Source organism: Anser cygnoides, chromosome 7, assembly GCF_040182565.1.
Source record: "Anser cygnoides isolate HZ-2024a breed goose chromosome 7, Taihu_goose_T2T_genome, whole genome shotgun sequence".
Lineage (NCBI taxonomy): Eukaryota > Metazoa > Chordata > Aves > Anseriformes > Anatidae > Anser > Anser cygnoides.
The window spans coordinates 8,260,844-8,281,389 of NC_089879.1; the positions used below are offsets into that span (position 1 = coordinate 8,260,844).

A 20,546-nucleotide genomic window follows, 5' to 3' on the forward strand; every position below is an offset into this window, starting at 1 on the left:
CTCCTATAATGGTTTGAAATCATTCCCTGACAACTGCCCCAACAAAGAACAGTTTTATTGGTTTTTGCTTTATTGGTCTTTGCTGTGCAATGAAACATCAAAATCCTGGGATTTTGGAAGGAGGAAAGAAATGTGTCCATACAGGGAATACATTTATGAAAAATTAAGTTTGTTGTTGTTGTTTTGTGTGTGTGTGTTGTTTTTTTTTTTTTCCCCCTCCAGTAGTGTATATATGCTTGAATGTTATAGAGAATGTAGGTTTTTATAACCTACAACCTGGAGTTGGACTCAATGATCCTTTGGGGTCCTTTCCAAATCAGGATATTCTATGATTATTAAATAATTATAGTTAACGTTATATAATGTATAAATGCACACATGCATATATATTGTATATATAGTATATTTTACTACATACATAAATAATTTATATACACACAAACACACACACAAAGCTGTCTTTTCATATTAAATATACCAGGAGCCATAACAGAAGCTACTACTGTAAAGTATGAATGGATGCTCAGTTATGCAAATGGCCTGTATATACAACTTAAAAAGGAAAATTGCTATAGTATACATCAGGATACTGTCTGGAAGACTGACATCCAAATTTCATTCTGCCAATACAATATCAAACAGAATTGAACCATTCAAAAGGAATCTATAATATATTACACAATAAAACTCTGGATGTGAACTTTACCTCTCAGCAGTTCTTCCTTTCACCTCTTTGAAGGAGCAAATAAAGAAGATTTACAATCAAAGAGGTTTAATCTAACATAAGCTGAAATTAATCTCCATAGAATAAATAGAACATCACACCCATAAAGTGTGATTATGTTTCTTTTACTCATGGAAAAGACTTTCATATTTCAAATAATTTTATGGTTTTGCCCTTCATGGGTGAAATACTCTATATTTCTCCCAACAAGTGTTGTTGTATATATATACATATATATATATATATATAAAAAGATAAAAAGGAAAAAAAAAACGAAACACACTATTTCCATGAAATTTCCAGACACATTATGATATACAGAATTTAATATTTTCTGCAGTAACTTTCAAAAAGAATTAGAAATTAAATATATTGTTTCTATTTGAAAATAGATGTGCTTTCACTTCAGCTTTTTGCAATGATTCTGCTGATTTATAATAATTATTTAAAATTTTACGTTAAGCAAGGAAAACTCTCCTTCATTAAAATTATGGCATATTAGTGAATTTGGGGAAAAAGAACTGCCAACAAAAGCCTCATTTCAGCAGCCTGCCAAATCAAAAGATTCACATTATTGCAACAGCTTTTTTTTTTTTTTTTTTTTTTTTTTGATTTCCCCTCATTCTTTTTGCTCTCTGTGCTGTTTTTTCAGTTTGGTTTTTATACTTTGACAACAAATTCCACAAATATAAAATACATTTAGAGAGCCACCAAGCCATATCTATTTGATGACAGCACTGTTTAGAGTACTAGACTCAAATATAATCAAAAAGTTTATTACTTTGTTTAAGGACTTTTCCCTTCATTATATACCATTTCCAATACCTTTTCCAAAGAGGAAAGGTATATATTCGAAGCTGTAAGTGTTAAGAAGTCGTAACTCTCCCTATTAAAAGCCCCATTAAAAGAAGTTCTCCTGAAGACAGAGTAAGGATGCTTAGATTTCTAGACCAAAGAACCATCATTATTGTTCTGTAATTGTACTATATAAAAAAATACAAAAATGCTGATGCCCCTGAACATATTTACAATTTTGACTGAAATTATTCAAGACATGTAAGAAAAGGGATATAATTTTGAAACTGTAGAATGTTTTCCTAAAATATCATAAAAAATATTAAAAGCACACAGGAAGACAATTATTATACAGAACATAATTAAGCCACACGTACAGACTAAAATCCGATGTTAGCATATAAATAGATAACTTAACTACTTCTTAATGTAAATCTAATGTTCTTCTAATGGTTTAGGGAAGCTTTTGGAGTCCACAGCACAATTTCCATAATCTTGTATCTTATTGACAAAATGTAACACAGCCCCATAAATAAATAAATAAGCCATATAGATAAAAAACAAAATTTTCCATACCAAATGCTTTGTTTGCTATGGGGAAATTTTACTGTAGTATTTTTTTTTTATTACTCCATTTAAAAGCTGATTGCATAAATTCCTTTCGAATTCAGATGTCTCCTTTAAAAAATAATTATATTTAATATTTTAACATTTAATGGTTATTAAATGCACACTATGACATTCAGTCTACCACTCTCTTTCCTCTCTTTCTGGTTTATTAGATTTGAACACAAGGACCCTCAATATTTCTTTACTTCCATAAGCAGATAGCTCATTTCTTTGATGTCACTCATTTCACAGCGTGCCATACCAACTGCGTCTGCTAAGACAGACTGGCAGAGTGCTTGAGAAAGCACCTTATAATTTGCTGTAGTGGACAATAACATTATTGCCTAAACTCTACTCCCTTTTTCTTTAATTATTTTTCTTCATCAGCTTTCACCCCACTTCATTATGTACATCTGGAAACAAACTACTGAAGTTGACTTCACAACTGATTACATGTACTGTCATAAAAAGACAGAACTACTTCTCTTTTGAATTAAAATGACAAAAGCAAAATTTCAAGTCCATTTATCAGAGATTAAAACCTGTTCTAAATCCTTGTTTAAAGTGTAGTGGATGGAGTTTCATAAATGTGACTAGGATTAAGCACTCTAAAAAGACAAATAGCTGGGAGTTCCAACATTGCTTTAGTCTGAGAAAACAATTGACTAACCAGATTTGACAAAATACAATATAAAACGTTACAGAACTGTCTCAGAGTAAGAGAGCCTGCATAGAACTGAATCTTCAAAAAATAAAATATTTAAAAAAACATTAATACTTTCTGCAGAAATATTAGGAAATACCTTATAGATGCCACCTTCAGAGACCTCTGGTGTGAACACTACTATGTAATGGCTGCTTTGATTCCGATGAGATTTTGCAAAAACTGAAGAAATGACAAAATGCTTTTTGGAGTACATTTTTTGGTTGTTGTTTTTCTTTTTCTTTTTCTTTTTTTTTAGAAAAAAAAATAAATCTTTCAAATCCTGTTACTGTCACCCAAAGATTATTTGCATGCTGATATGGTTTTGCAACTACATTCAAGCATCACACTGCTGGGGAAAAAAAATGAATATATCTTATGGGATATGGAGCTTTATATATGAAGCATCCCATCTAATAATTTTGTACGTCTATGTATAACTGCTCCATTGTACATAATGATTCTTTTATACCCTTCATCAAACTTAATTCAGCTGTGATCAGCACTTACTCTCTCATGCAGCCACAAGAAAAAATACAACCCACAAGAGGTAGAATTTCAAATCTATTCTTGATTATGCAACTTCCATCGGCGGCTAAGCAGCCACAGAACTTTTTTCAAGATAGTATGAACTGGGCTAAATGTAGGATTAAACACTTCACCAGGCACAATGAACAGCTCTCCCATACTACATTTGACACGTAGGTGAATTCAGATATGGAAAATTTTAAATGCACATATTTGAAGGAAGGAAAAAATCAAATCTGCTATATATCAAGCAAGTGCATAGACCACCTCCAGATTTCAAGCTGAGCAAATATTTTGTACTTTGAGGAACACGGTTTGTCGAAATCAAAATATTGCGGGCTCTAGTGCACTCAAATGCACTTCCAAATGACTCAAAAGGATGAACAAAGAAAGAAGAAAAACAAGAATAAAATAATGGAAAACAGTTCTATTCACCGGGGAATTAAATGACTCATTTGTTGTTTTGAAGAGCCACCAGTCCAGTGGTACTGGGGAATCTCCTTTGCCTGCAGGCTAATAACAAGTGGCCACCTTCTCAGGAAATATAAATATATCAAATAACCTTGTGATGGCAAAGCTTCCTGGTGATTTGTAGTACAGAAGACACAAAGCTACATTCCACAGTTCAAAAACAAATATTTTCAACAATAACAAAACCTGAAATTGTCCACTGCAGCATAGACATGCTTGTCCCAGTAGAAGTTAAACAACTCTTTACTTCGAAGTCAGGTGAAAATTGTTTAATGCATCACTAAGTAAAAATCAATTTTATTCTAGCCCCAAATCTAAAATCCATTTTTGCTATGATAACTTGATTTTCATGTTACCAGAAGATATTTCAATTTTGATTTAAAAGACTTCTGCATTTCTGCATTTCCTGAGAATCTAGCCATGGCAAACATGATCTGATCCTTACAGACTGTGTCCATTTTATGGCAATCTCACCAAACTAAGCATGCTAAAATCCAGCATTAATTTATCATCCTTGCTTTTAACAAAACCAAACCAAAACACAAAACCACATAGATTCACCAAAGGATGCTAGTAAAGAAAAGGAATTCACCTGTTGCAAATTTACACCAAGAATGGCCCGTTCGGGTACTGAAGCTCTCAGGAGACCTGACACAACCAGCTGAAGTGCAGCCATCCACTCTCATTGCATGAAACCTAACTGAAGCGACTGCTTTGAGTTCTTGGCACCCACAGTCATACAGATGGGGGAGATAAATCTGTTTCTTCAGTATCTCCTCTTGTAACTCATACTAGTCCTTGTCATAATCTAAATGCCCATTCCTTCCTCCTGCAATAAACACAGGCCATATTTTGAATATTGCTTTTTTTCCTCACTTGTAGCACACAGAAAGGTTTGTCAACAAGAGTGTACCCCGTGATCCTAAGTGGCCAGAGCTTTCATAGAATGTCTTAATAGCAAGCAAGAAAAATTTGCTTCCATATTTCCTAATATCACTCCACCCATTACAAATTGGAAATTCTGTAATCTACAGTAGTAAGGAGAAGTGTTATGAATGTAATGAAAGCATACCATTCCAGCCAGTGATAAAATCCACCAGTTGGCAGCTCCATCTGAAAAGCTGAACCACAGACAAAGGAAGGAATCATTCTGAGAGCACAGAGAAGATCTATGCTCAGAGAAAAGCCTGCTAAGTTAATGGCTGGTATTTTGTATTTGAAACACACCTTACAAAAATAGGTATGACTGTAGCAGTTGTGTATCATTGCCTAACACAACAATACATATAGCTAAATTTTGTTATCCGTTTCAAATTCTTGCTCACAGGATTATGAGAAAAAAATGCATTTCTTACAGAAGTTCTGCTTCAGATTCTTGATACAAAGTTTCCAAGAAATGCGTGAGTACTGTTATAAATTCTTCACCATAATTGTATTCAGAAGCAGCTTTAGAACTCAGGAGTATGTTAGTTCTCAATTCAGGATTTACTGAGACAAATACTATAAAATAAAATTAATAAATATTGATCATTGAAAATGTTATACACAATAAAATATGATCTAAAGAAAAAAATATGTTTTCAGAAATTAAAGACACTCAATATACTACAGGAAAATGACTAAAATGTTCCTTAACTAAAACAATACTTTCACGTAAGATTTGCTGACACTGAAAACTCCTTCTTAAATTATAGCTTATAAAAGGTCAGGCTTTAGCTTATTGCATGTTTACTGGTGAGGGCAACATCAGAATAAACTGTCTGTAATAGTGAGGACTGGATTTCTTTAGTATAAGCAGAAAGATCATTCACATTTGCTGCCTGTGAAATTTTTCTAATGAGATCTTTACTGCTTCAAAGCAGGTGGAAAAAAACTCACACGCTTCTCAACTGGTATGACAGCTAGAAGTCTTCAAGGCATAAGCTAAAAAAAAAAAAAAAAAGAAAGAGGAACACAAAACAGATGCCACAGTCTCAATAAGACTGTTGGGAATCTGTTGCTATCCTTAGATATCTGATTGCATTTCTGATTTCAAAGAAAAGGTCACTACACCAGTAGGTACAACAAAACAACGCAGTATAAAAAAGAAGACATTAAATAGTGTTCCTCCCCACCCATCCACCCAGCCAAACATCATGGCCTGGGGCACCACAGTTCCCATAATATATTCTGCTTATTTCTTCAAGAGAACTTGAATTTCTATCATTTTCCTGTTCTAGGCTGTAAAATAGTAGATCGTGCATTAGTTACGCATCTAACCATAGCTTTTTTGTTTTCTTATGTTTAGTCTAAAACAAATTCCTTACAGAATAATACTTTTCAAATTGTTGATACATCTTGAAAATTCTAAAGATGCTTTTTATTCTCATGTTTCTGGATGAAGCAGTAAAATGCATACTTCATCTTTTACTCTGGAACACGCACACCATAAAGGAACAGTTTTAAGCTTTACATATGAATGATTCTTAAAAAGAACAGTGATTGTCAAACAAACCTATTTCCTGGTTTGGCTGGGCAGCCAGGGTGAGAAGGGCTATAGCCTGTGCTCAGAAGGGTGGAAAACATAATACTAGATGGGAGAAGGTCCTAGACAAATGCACTTTTTTCAAGGCTGGTTGAAACATGTTTTGACATCAAGCACATTAAACCTGTGTTTATACACAATTGTTTGTTCTTTCAATAATCCTGGCAAACATGATGTAGGTATTACTATTACCAACGTAATTTGCCGGTGTTTTAACACACTGCATTCATATCCAGTTCATATATGTATATATGTTTAAAAAAAAAAAAAAAAGGAAGAAAAAAGAAAAAATCATAGAATCATAGAATATCCTGAGTTGGAAGGGACCCTTAAGGATCATCAAGTCCAACTCTTGATACCGCACAGGTCTGCCCAAAAGTTCAGACCATGTGACTAAGTGCACAGTCCAATCTCTTCTTAAATTCAGACAGGCTCGGTGCAGTGACCACTTCCCTGGGGAGCCTGTTCCAGTGTGCAACCACCCTCTCTGTGAAGAACCCCCTCCTGATGTCGAGCCTAAATTTCCCCTGCCTCAGCTTAACCCCGTTCCCGCGGGTCCTGTCACTGGTGTTAATGGAGAAAAGGTCTCCTGCCTCTCGACACCCCCTTACGAGGAAGTTGTAGACTGAGAGTTAAAATACTCAAATAGTTTTGCTGGGTTGCAAACTGTTGAAGCAAAATTTTCAGATGAAACCTTGACTACTATAAACCACTTTGGAGAGCTCATATTAATAGTTTCCTTGGGTATAACTAACTCTGTCCACTAGTGTGGGAAAAAAAAAAAAAAAAACAGTTATTGCTACATTTTCCTATTAGAAATAATTCTGCAGCCCGTTAAGACTACTGATCCTGTGGAAATAACATCCAATTTGAAATCTACTGAAAGTTGTAATGGTGTCTACACTAGAAATTTTTCCTTCTAAATTTTTCAGGGTCTGGTTCTCTTTAAAGAACACAGGAAATATGTTCCATAAATCTACTACAATTGCAAATACACACTGCATTTATTAGTCCACTGACAAACAACCTGACAGTTTCCTCTTTGGATCATTTACAGTGACTGACCAGTTTCTACCTCAGATGTTGGTGAGGATGCTACATGTGCAGTAGTTACTACTTGGGAGTGCTGCTGTGACGTTATGTTATGTCTTAATTCCATGATAAGAATACAAATGGCGATCTAACACCTATAGCTCTGTGCTCAACACACACACAAACAAAGAGACAAACAAACAAAACACCAACAAAAACCCACAGATAGTACAAGCTTTTGTCTTGGAGACAGCCAGTTAGCCAAGCTGTAGGCCCAGACTAATTTTCTGAGCAGAGTTAATTGACTGGGACTGCAGTGCAATTAACTTATTTTATGCCAGTATGCCTTCAGTTCATTCAGACTAACTCAACCTCCTTCCCTTACCTTCCAAAACCTGCTTTGTGTATTGTGACTCTACTATGTGCTTTTCTTTTTGTTTCTACTTTTTTCTTATAAACACAGGATGAGATCTCCTAAGCTCCTAGATATCCTGCCTACATCTACAAGCACCAGAACACTCCTCTGCATCCCAGGCTTTGTGGCTGGATCTGAAGACACCTAAAGCCACACCTAATCACACAGAAATGAACCCAAAGAAAGCCTTTCCCCCAGTTACCTACTTTTTGATAACCCAGGAGCAACAGCACTGACATGGTGATAAAAATAAGGCAGACGAGCACACAAATCAGTCTCCCGTCTCTTAGATGAACAATCATGAGGCTGCTGCCTGTCCAGACCAGTCAGCCTGATTTTTTTCATACATAAACACACACACAAATGATTTTGTTTATACCATAATACAGAACTTAGCCCAAAGTCATTCAAGAGAAGCTCTTAAAAGCACAGTACCATTCTTAAAGCACACTTTTTGTTACTAATCCAGTTTGCTTATACTTTTGAATGACACTCCTGGTTAAACAGGTTGCCAAGTGATATTCAGTTTTGGGAAACTCTAAATGCCACAAGAAAACCTAAACATGTTTCTAAATGATGTTTCAACATTTTTCATTCATTTTTTGAGGGGTATCATACAACCTTACATCAAGATGTTAAAATGTATTTTGATAAACATTCCATTTCTTATCATAACCATAAAGCCCAAGAATCAAACCTTAGCTTGACATATGTGGGTATTTGGAATGTGCCTTGCCATTAATTGCAAACTTTTTTGGTCCTTGCTGGGATTGCTGCAATGAACTACCCATATAGCATTTCCTGCTTCTTAAAAAAAAAAAAAAAAAAAAACTGTAAGAATTTCTGCAACTGGATATTAATGCTATGCTGCAGATGGCTGCAAGCCCAACTTCTTGAAATAAATGCCAGCTGAAAGCCTTTCTAATTACACTGGGGGCTGCGTCAAAGGCAGTGGTACCAGAGCTGCCAGCCAGGACACCCCTTCTTTCAGTAAGGGGTATTGGATGGGCCTTTGTTTCCTTAGCGTCCAGCATGGGCAAAGCAAGATCTTTCATCAGGAGCATGGTGAGTTTGCATTCGCTCAGAATAAACCATATCAGATAGACCATCATACCAGGAAAGCTACCGCAATATATCTATACAGAAGACATTACCATCATACAGCCTATAGTTTACCATTTCTAAGCCAGCATTATGACACAGAGAAGAAATAAACTGCTCTTAGTCATCTGCCTCTGCTATTTGTCACAGGCCTGTTCTATCACACTTGGACAGATTTTGATTTCTTCAATAGGAGTTTGTCTTAAAGTTCACATGAGCACCATCATTTTCTGGATGTTGCTTTGGATTTTTGTTTCCCAGAAACAAAACAAAACACTTCTAGACGGACCGTTACGCAACCAGCATGTTACTGGTCTGTTTGTGGTGAAAAAGGAGAAATGGGAGGTATTACATCAGTCACTTAAGTGCCCATTAGCCAACATACTGGATGCAGAATACTTCAGGGTCTGCTCATTTCTGCCCCTTTATAGGTGACAGCAATTCATAAAAGTTGGCCTGTTCACAGCATTGTGTGTCTGATTCCTCAAATAACATTCCTCAAAGCATGGTGATTAAAGCAGAGAGAAAAGCTGTACTGTGAACTTGTGAAATAAATGCATGGCATTTCTCAAAATACACAAAGTCTGATGAACACAGTTGTCTGTCAGTGTTTGCATTTTACATACACTTCATGGCTATTGAGGGATATAGTCATAGCATGATTTCAAAGCACTGTAACTAATCCATGTATATTAAAGTCTGTGACATTTTATAAGACAGCTGAACTTTTAAGAAGTCTTTCAAGGGAGTTTTGTTGAGATCCTAGAATAGTTGTCCATTTGCAGAGGATACCAATTCCTGCGTTGCTGCCACAGTTAAATCTCCTCCATCATTTACTGCCTTTCACAATTCACCTCTAATCCATGAAAGTGAGTGATTTGGGGGCCTTTATTAAAAAATAACTTTAATAAGACATTGAACAGAAACCGCATTTCTAATAATTTGGTAAAACAGTTTAAAAAAATGCATGCACACAAAATACTTCAGTAAATCATAAAAATTACATCAGTAAAGCTGTCTTCTCTTAATCAGTGTAATAAGAAATACTGCATAAAGATCAGCCAGATGCATAAGTGTGAAGACTGTACCGCTGATATATGAACGATGCCAACAGCTGCCTTTACTTGCAGTGCAACAGCCTTGATCCTCCACAGTGCAAATTACCAAACACAGTTTAAAGACTTCCTTTCAGACATTTCTTAAGATTACGGAGCTGGGCAACATACTTTTTTGATGATATAGAATCAGCATGATTTCAGTCAAAAAAGAGAAAAAGCAATTTACCTGAAGAAGGTGACAAAGAACTGCACCAGATCCATGATAGTATTGTGCTGTGAGAAGGCAATCTGCAAATAAAATAGAAGTAAATTACAACATTTTCAGAGCCAACTGTTCTTTTTAGGCTGGGGCTTTATGGTTTCACGGATGATCAGCTTCAAGTGTAATTTCAGTCTAGTGTGCACACACCTGCATTCACCATAAAGTGAGGAGCATAACTAACTCCCATGTCTTTGTATCAACATACAAACAATGAAATATAGTCTTTCTACTGAATTAAATTTAATAGAAATATCCATGTAAAACTTGCTTGGTATAAAAAGTGAAAGCAACGTGCTAAATATTAATAAGTCATATGGATATAAATCTTCTTTATAGTCAACTATGTTTTAACTATCACCATTTTCCATTTTAATTACAACACAAACATGGTTTTGGAAATGACAAAAACCATTTTGTGCTTAAAATTAATACATTTAAAATATTTTAATTGCATAATTTTAAAAGAATGTTAATTTTAAAAGAAAAACAGATAAATTCTGGTGCATAATAAACTATTTCAAAGCAAATTACTTTAAAGACAAAGTAATAAATGTTCCTTCGGGCTACATTTCTACAACCTCACTAGAACATGCATTAGTTCAACTCTTTACTGTAATTTTTCATGAAGATTTAATAATTATCTCTAAGACAGCATACACACAGACACACACACTTACATGGAATAGAGCCCATAATTGTTATTATAATTACTTTTCACTAATGTTAAGGACTGCACTTAATACTCAAGTTATAACTGCAAATATGTCTAAGTCCCTGAGTTGTTCATTGTTTCATAAAGTGTAACTATTAAACTAATGCTATGCAGAATTTCCTACTTTGAATTGCACAAAGTGTTTATCTAACTCTATTTTAGAGATCTTCATGCAGTTAAGATCTGATCACGGCTAGCAATTATCCCAAATTAGTTTGACTCCCTTTCACAGTCAGTTTGTGAACTTCTGAAATTATAACTCGTGATACTCAAGAAGTATTTTTTTTTTTTTTTTTTTAGCACAAAGCTATAATAATGTAAACTTTAGTATTATAATGGCATTACTTGGTCTTGTGTCAGCCAAACAGCTAACCATAGGCCAGATAACTTAAACCCTAAGGAAGGAACAACATGCAAACTGGAATACCAGAAATAAGCATGGGGGCACCATCATGCAAACACATGTCTTAAACATAATTTCTGCTTTCTCTTTACTAGCAATGTACTGCTGCAAGTAATTCTGGCCTTGGAGCCAGTGCAAAGACAAGAAGCTGACAACCATGTGGGATCAAAGCAGGAGAGGAAAAAATGGTCGGACTTGCTATTCCAGTCTAATCTACAAGTGTTTTTACTCTTGTTCGATAGAAGTAGAAATTTAATGTTCTCAGAAACTTTAACTTAGGTTAGTGTCATGATGAATACTTGTCATGATGAATACTGCTTTAAAATGGAGAGATTAGGGAGTTGAGAAAGTTGAATAGAAATTACAAAATTGGGCAAAATTGGCAAAGTATTTGTTAATGCCAACATAACCTTTATTTTCCATAGAAAAGACAAAACCTGAGCAAGGACATGAAGATTCATTTGGCCCAATATAAAAGTGTATCCTAAGGAGAAACAATTATTTAAGAATATTTGGTAACAGCTTGCTATATCAAATCTGTACTTTAAATGTACGCTAGAATCCCTTCAAATAATATTTAGCTTTCAAGTTAACTGCTGGCTTTTCCAGAACATTTTCTGTAAGTACCATATTTCAGGAGATGAAATAATACCAAGAGAAAAAAGCATGCCAGTTTCAACAGAGTTCATATTTTGTGACACTATTAAAAAGCTATTTTCTGAATGAGCAATTATATTTTGCATTACTGCAATTATTTTCATTTGAGGTGTCAGCATCCACTGAAAGACGCTGTTACACCAGAAACAACTACTGTCAAGGAAGAGTCCTGCAATGGAAAACTGCAATCTGATCGTTTTCATATCAGGACAGTTTTACATCTTTTTTTTTTTTTTCTAAGAGACTGTACTGCAATCATTTCTCTTTTTCAACACACAGCAAATATGAAACAAGCATACTTACAACATTTCAATGGTTTTGTATGCATACTAATGATTAAATATGATTTGCATATCCCTAAACTCAAGGTGGGATATATATATATATATTTTTTTTTTTTTACAAAATACACACACAATAAGAATGATTTTATACATTCCACCTACTATTAGTCTAATAATCTACTTAAACTGTAGCAACTGTAATGTTTTTTTGCTCGAGTTCTTGTTTACAAACCCACATGAGAAATTCTATCTGTAAAACTTACTTGTTTGGTTGTACAGGACAGAGTTTAGAACAACAAACAAACAAAATCCAGTAAAATATAAAGTTCCATTCCAGAAGTAATTTCAAATTTTATCAAACATTATCTTTGAATGATGGTAAGCTCGTGTTTAAAAGATGAACTACAGCATTTTCTGAAGAAACAGTACCATGCATCTTAGACTAATTTCAACACATAATATTAACCAAAAAATTGATACATATTTTAATTACAAGTAGATCACGAAGGAGCAAAGAATGTCATGAATCTAAGCCTGACACAAAGAACCATAACATAATTACAAAGATTTATTTCCATAGAATTTTCAGCTATATACAAATGTTATTGTCTTTTTTTTCTTGTGCCTACATAGACAAAGGATGAGACAAGGAAAATTATTTCAATCCCAGTTTTTAACTGTGGAGTTAAAGATATTGGAGATGAATATCTCTTTTTTTCATTGGCAATTTGCAACACATCACAGTTAAATAGCCCTCAATTTCACCAAAATATCTAATAAGCCTATAGATGCCGTAAATATTGTCTCTATCTTCTAAATGAAGATCAAGAAGAGTATCAACTCCATCATTTCCTATGGAATACTATTACCAAGTGCCATGTAGTAAGTAATTACGTAAACCAAAGGACCTCTGTGAATTAACACACAAAATTTCCAGCATAAAACTAGTTTCCTTGAAGAAAGAAAAACAATAATACCTCTCCTTTACTGAGCCTAATACTGAAAAAAAAGGAAATATGACAACTTGGAGTACTATGATACATTATTTGCAATATAATTTCAAGTGTAGATGCTAATTCTTTCATTCACCAGCATTAGATTTCTAAAAGAAAATTACAAAATTATTTCTAAGCCCTTTAATGCTTTTATCTCAGCAAATTCATTATACATGATAACCTAATAGTCGGTTACTAGTAGCTTTCTAAGCAGCAAATTACAAAACTTTAGGCCAGCTACAAATCAGATGGCTTTGGTTGTGTTCAGGGGTCATGTAAAGTCCAATTTCAACACCCAGTTCATGAAAAATGGAAGTTCCCTGAGCCTTCTGATTAAAAAAAATTAATAAGTGACAGAGCTCCATCAAGAATTAAATGTCCGATAATTACCATGGACAATGTGCAATGGAGAAAAAATGAATTTTTGCTGGGTAGTTTGGAATATTCTAATAGCAGTGAAGCTCCAGCTATGAGGATCTATGTTAATAAGACAGAGCCATAGGCATCAATATATTTTTCACAAGATAAAAATGAGTCAAGAGCATGCAAGCTCCTTTGGTTGGCCGGTACAGATGACCTGAAAGCAAAATAAAGTTTGGGAAGACTGCTCGGTTTAATTAAATATTAGAGCATAGAAAACATAGTTTTCTTGGGTGGAGTAGAAGTGATAAGTAAGAGAGGATGATGAGTTTATAAGGTAGGAAAGTCATAAGGGAAAAAAATGAGATAGACAGTTTATAACCTGAGAAACATGAAAAGATAAACATATGCAAGGAAATTATAATATGCCTAAAACTGATACTTATAAAGCCAATGCTTTTTGTATCCTAGTCTCAAGGTTCGTCTTGTGAAGGAGTTGTGAGGTTCAGTACTGAGAGGTAAGAACTGCAGCAGCTGTTTTATGAAAAATGCTCTATAATTAAACTCTGAGCAATTGCTTTCAACTTGGATTTGGCTTTGAAGTCTGATGCTTCTGTATCAGACACGAAGGACTTGTGTGTCTGAAAGTTTGTCTAACTTTTCCAGTTATCCAGCTGGCTTAATAAAAGATGCAAACTTTTATCTCCAAACCTCATCTTGCCATTTTAACTTTAGAAATATTGTTATAAGATACACTTTTTCTATCAGTATTTCTCCCTGGATTTTTTACCGGATGAATATTCCAGAGAGCACTGCAAGGATGCATCACAAACAACATTATCTATGTTATTTCTTAATTTTTATAAAGTTTTGGTTACATGCAAAATGTAGGAAATACACTTTACTCTGAATAAATGACAGTTACTGATCAGTGAATACGCTGAATTTACACTTTTGGACACAGAGATTTTTCTGATCTTCAAAAGTTAATGTCTGAAGGAATACATTTTTCCCCCCCCTGCTCTAGATAATTCATGTCAAATTCACCTTTTCCATTATTACCTGCCATACAGCAGTAGTACTCCTACAGAACAATAGGTCAAGATCTGTTCCACCAGAAAAAATCAGACAATTTTGAAACTCTAACTTGGGGACATCTTTCGTATGGAAACAGTAAGTCTTGCCTTGGAATTCTGTGTCTCAGTTTGAATAAGAAGCTAAAGAAATCAATTCTAAAGAAATCAATCAAGCAAAAGGACAAAGAAATGGAAAATCAAGCACAACAAGAGCACACTAAATAAAATGTAACATTTGCAGTAAACATGAACCTAATCCACGAAATGGTTCATATATTCAAATAATGTGCACAAAAAGCAATTTTAATCAATTCCCCATTTCATAAAATTATCCACTAATGTAAATTTTATCTGCTCAGGCTCTCAGACAATTACCAAATACTTCCACTAATACAATTATTTCATCTTACACTGTTAATAAATTAAGAATGAACAAATAAGAGATACTAAAATAAATACGGGGTAAAATTTGGTAGATGGTCAAATTATTAAACCTGGAACCATAATACAACAAGGTCAGACATAACCCAAACTAAACTGCCTGGACTGTGTTGATAATGCATACTTAAACCCCACAGAATTATTACTTCCTTCAGTATCATCAAAACTGTAATTGAATTTCTTCTTGGATAAAACTATTACACACTCCCACACTGATACTGTGTATGTTTTGAAGCAGAAGAAATGGATATTGATTGAACATGAAGATTAACTCATTTTGTTGTCCATCCCTTTTTACATTTTCTTGAGGAACTCTTTTTGACTGAGGCAACTCTAGACAATAAACATAAAAGTTGAGGAAAATATTTGTGTAGGTTAGCACATTTTTGTACATAACGTTTTATCAGGAAAGATGGAAAAGATCAAATACTGTCATAAATTGGGAACAGGTTGTCGAAAATTTTTGATATGTCATAGGCTTTTACATTTACTATTTGTTGTATGAGCTTTATGTATAAAATGTGCAGAAACATGACTACAGAGACCAAAAATAGACTATTTTTAAAGACATCCTCTACTACATAATAAGTGGATGAAAAAAAACTCTGTGGATATCTTGGATATCAGTAAATATATTACTGAAATGCGTGATTTCTGAATAATCAGTAATCACATAAGAAAAGATCAGTTACTGGGATCTTTTGCTAAATATAACTACAACTGGGAGGCTAGTAGGAAGCTAGAGAGAGAAAGGAAGGGTAATGGTTGCTCTTTCACATTGGGCTTTGAATATGAAGAGTGACCTGCATCAGTGAAAAGCAGATGGTAGGAAACACTGTCCTTTTTTTCCTGTCTTTTTCCCAAAAGGCCAAGCACAAAATGTTTTATCTTTTACTTCAGTAAAAATAAATAAATAAATAAATAAAAATAAAGAAAATCCAAGAAAAAGGACTGCTACCAATTTTTTTTGCTACCAATGAATCCAAGTTATTTCTAATTTAAAGAAACATAAAACACTTTCACGTGGAGGCAAAAGATGCCACATTTTCATTCTACATATTGACTTTCCTAAAAATAGAAAATGAAATTTGAAAGAATATTTCTGTGAATTTTGACATGTGAAAATTAAAAGTCTAGTCAAAATTAATCAGCTAGTTTAAAAGAGTCAGCAGAGATTGGAAGGCATTTCATAGACAAGTGACTCTGAAGTAGATGTAGGACTAATACGTGGGATAAATTAACCTGTGGAGCTGCCCTTTCTCTCTGCTAACAACATAGGGAGTCTATGTTTAGTTTAGACTATATACCCAGTGTCAAACTTTGAATTAAGTAATGTTAGGTGAGATAAATTTATCCTATATTTTCTAAATACTGATTAGCTATTTCTGCAAAATAACATAATGCTAAAATAGAAAAAAATAATATCCCTTCTTGCTGGAATGAAGTGACCAGAGAAGTAATATGGAGCTAAGTGCATTCTGTCAGAACCATACTGCTTTCTGCTGTGCTGATGCCAGAGAAGAATTTAGACCAATTTTGACAGTCCTCCCAGTTGATGAGAATTAGTGATAGTAAAACTTTCATACTGATAACTTAGAGAATGAAAGATAACTTCAAGAAAATCAGACTCAGAATCACAGCCTTCGCATCAAAATTTGATAAACAGCTTCTAGAGATTAGTTCTGCATGCTGAAGTCCTGTCTCTTGTGATGGCATACATTAGATTATCCAGATACCCACCCCTTTCTTTCTCAAATAATGTAATAATTACAGGATATTATTTCCACTATTCAGAATGATGAGAGGCTGAAAGATAATCTACGTTTGTATTCAAGGGAGACAAACGACATCCTTAAAGTAGGTTTTTACAACTGATTTTTTTCCTACATTGCACTTTGCCTATTAAAATCAATATGCAGCCACTGCTATTTTACTGCTATATTTAATTTCGTGCATATGTACACATGCATACCAAAAATGCATACCACACAGAGAAATCCTCAGTTAATAACTTTGAAGTAGTAAAGGAGAAAAACTGGGGTAGAGGGGCCGTTACCTAATTTACAGTGTAATTTGGTATGTAAAATAACTTCACAATGATTAATACAGACATTATTAAGAAATTAAAATATTGAGTATTAAAGTCAATGAGAGATTGAAAGAGAATTAAGAGGCAAGGTAGAAACAACATGTTTAAAAATTAAATTAAAAAGTAATTGACGCCTATAGTACCTACAGTACCAGAAAGTTATTTTGGACATAAATCTTTGCAAGACTGAGTTTTCTCACAAACTGACTGTGAAACAGCAAAGTTTCTAGACAACTTCTTCAGAAACCCTGTATTTTTAGAAGTCTGTACTAGATTAATTGGACAGGCAGGAAAATTAAATATACAAGTTGAAGGAATGGAGTCAGGGAATCTTTCAGGCAGAGTTGAATGAACCCAATAATAGTTTTGAAAATGCTACAAGCTAAATTCTAATGCAAAGAGAAGCACTGCATGATGATATGGTTTTAGTCATCAGACTAAATTAAAGGAAAATCCATTCCTGTTGCTTGCTAGAATCTGATTTCTCTCTCTTCAGCTTTCTTGTTATGACTTCTTGACATCTTGTTATGACTTAAATAAGTTAAAGAGTCTCCTTCTATGACAGTTTGGCCTGTTAGAGAATGTGCTTTCCAATGTTAGCATAACCACTATTGCAGGTAAAGAGAATGAGAAACTACCTAGGTGCAGTAATACCTTCATTCTCATCTGGTGTAGCATGACTGATGGATTTCCAAAACGTAAGGAACTCTTACCCATAATAGAGAATCACATTCAAACAACTAGCAGACTGCTATCACTCTAGAATAAGTCAAAACTGTAAATTATATTTATTCAAAAAACAAACATAGGAAATCTCCAAGTTTATATATGGTTGATGATTCTAGACAAACCAGTTGCCCATACAGATTAATTTCACTTTTCCAAGTGCTCCACATTTTTGAGAAAAAATGGTTCAATAAAAAATATGGCATTAATAAATAGTAACATGATTTTCATTTAACACAACAAAAGTAAAGCGTTATCTTTCCTCTTCTCAGAAGAGACTACAAAAGATAGCTCCTCAAATGCAAAAAACCCATATGATGTTTTTATCAATGTCAAAATTGAATTAGTGGTGCAAGCTTAAATCTGCTGGTGCCAGCACACTACTATCATGCTACTCTGTCAAATGGTGACTAGGAATAGAGTTGATGAAGCAATTTGGAATTCTTTCCGGGTTCTTATATGCAATAACATACCTACCAACTAACACTAAACAGATAATTTTTAAGTCATGGTTCTGTAATTACTGATGCTACAGAAAGGCTATTGGAAAGTTTATAGAATGCACATAAATGATTAAAAAAAAAAAAGCTTCCTGAGTGCTGAAGTCAGAATCACAGAGTCAAAATTACTGTGGCAGGGTATATTTAGCTTTACAATTCTGTCTGATGAATCAGAGAACACCTCACTAAGGTGAATACGTCACTTCCCAGCAGTGATCGTATAGTGCAGAGAGAGGTTCAGAGCTCTTTCTCATATGAAGAGTTAAAAACATGTCTGAAATTCAAGAAATACAATGCTCTAGTATACACCAGTCAGCACTTCAAGATCTCAGCTCTTGAATTGCTGACTGGTCAGACAGGGTGCAGCAGGCACAGCTAGAAAAGCCATTAAACCATGGCATCTTAACTGGGCAAACTAGAGCAAAAGTTTCTGTTAGGGCAGCTAAAGCAAACATTTGTCAAGCCTGACTGGCACTTGGCCACTTCCCCTCCACGCCAGCCCAAAGCCACCTATTCACTGACCCTTGATGCAGAGAATCCTGCAACATCACGTGCACTTAGCACTGTTCCACCATAGAGCACATGCGGACGCAGAATGCCATAAGAAGAAAAGTCTGGCACTTTGCTTAGTTTGCACAATCCACAGAAGTTAACTCTGAACGAAAATTGGGTACCTTTTAAAAATGGAAATGCTTACAGACTGGGCAGAGGCAACCTGTGGAAAATGCATACAAATTAAAGGGGAAACATTCCGTGTAACATGGCATGCTTAGGTTTTCATTCCTCTGTCTATTACAATGTGCTTGAAATATGATTATGCTGACTCCCTGACTTCTTACAGCCTACAGGAGAAAATAAGCCGTTTGAAGATAAGGCTGCAGACATTTTAACCCTTTTAAATCCATACGTCCTGCTCTTCTGATCTAAGCAAGGGGTATTGGATGTTGTGGAAGGATACACAAGTGCCAAAATGTTATAGTGAATTAAACTTGTGGACAGTTAATAACTTTGTATTTGCCTCTACTAAAATTGTATACTGTTCAAACAAGTTTAATTTACAAAGCTATCCAGAAGACTTAGCATAAATGACCTTTTATTATTTATCAATATGTAATTTGCTTACTGTTGTAGACTATTAAACAAAAATAAAATCCAAAAGGAATCAGATCAAATTAGAAAACAAGAGCTTTTCAGGGGCATGGAGCACTTAAGAGTGGTCATAGAGCAACTGATTCTGCCTTTTCATCTTCAATGACTGGATTTTATTTTTACTGTTACTCTCTATAAAAGTCTAAGCAGCGGTACTGCACCACAAGAAATGTAAAGAGTAAATGAGATTCAAGTTGAAATGGCTGAAGGAATTCATAGTGAACAGGTATTGAATTATTTTCTATTTTTAAAGAGGTTAATAGCAGTCTTATTTCTACAAAGTGTCACTTTAAACCTACAATAGAAATATATCTTATTTTATATAAACTAGTTGATAGTGCAAGTTCCAGCTCACCAAAAAGTGGACCCTGATTTCATACTAAAAAATAAAAATCTTATTCATATGCAACAAGATACATCTACATTATACCATTAATCTGACAAGCACAAAAGCAATATAATGGAAAACAGTGTATTGCTCAAATGACCAGTGTTTAGATTTCAGTCCTTCAGGCAACAAATACAAAAGTGTAGTTACTTATTACAGAAACTAGAAAAATAATTTTTGACAGGTATTTCGTATGAACTAAGAAATACGCGATTTCAGAACTGATTATTTATTCCTCCATTTTCTTAAGTAACTCAGTTTTCATTAGACATGGATTAGAGGGCTTACTTAAAAAAAAAAGTCAAGCAAATATTAGTATTGCAGTATCTGGGAACTGAAATATCAACTGAAGGAAACTGTTTATTTCTTGAAAAGACTGATTTTAAAAACAACTGTTTGTATATACAGCATTCCATGGGGATCTGTTAACACACAGAAAATGTATCCCTAAAGAAACGAAGAATTCTTATATTCTGAAGTTTATAAACATGAAAAATGTCCTATTTTCTTTTCTGCATGGAAGACATTTTTCACCCTTCCTAAA

At 34.2% G+C, this 20,546-nt stretch overlaps 1 protein-coding gene across 10 annotated transcripts in view; it reads right to left on the minus strand.

Annotated features, from left to right (window-relative positions):
* The window catches only part of ATRNL1 (attractin like 1), a 495,684-nt gene that overhangs the window by 231,166 nt on the left and 243,972 nt on the right, over window positions 1–20,546 (minus strand). For all 10 annotated transcript variants that reach the window (XR_010832767.1, XR_010832768.1, XM_013174611.3 and 7 more), the window contains exon 25: window positions 10,187–10,248. Coding sequence is in view for 8 of the 10 variants with exons in the window: in XM_013174611.3 (XP_013030065.3) it covers window positions 10,187–10,248 (62 nt within the window). In the remaining 2 variants the exon portion in view is untranslated. The remainder of the gene's footprint in view (window positions 1–10,186; window positions 10,249–20,546) is intronic.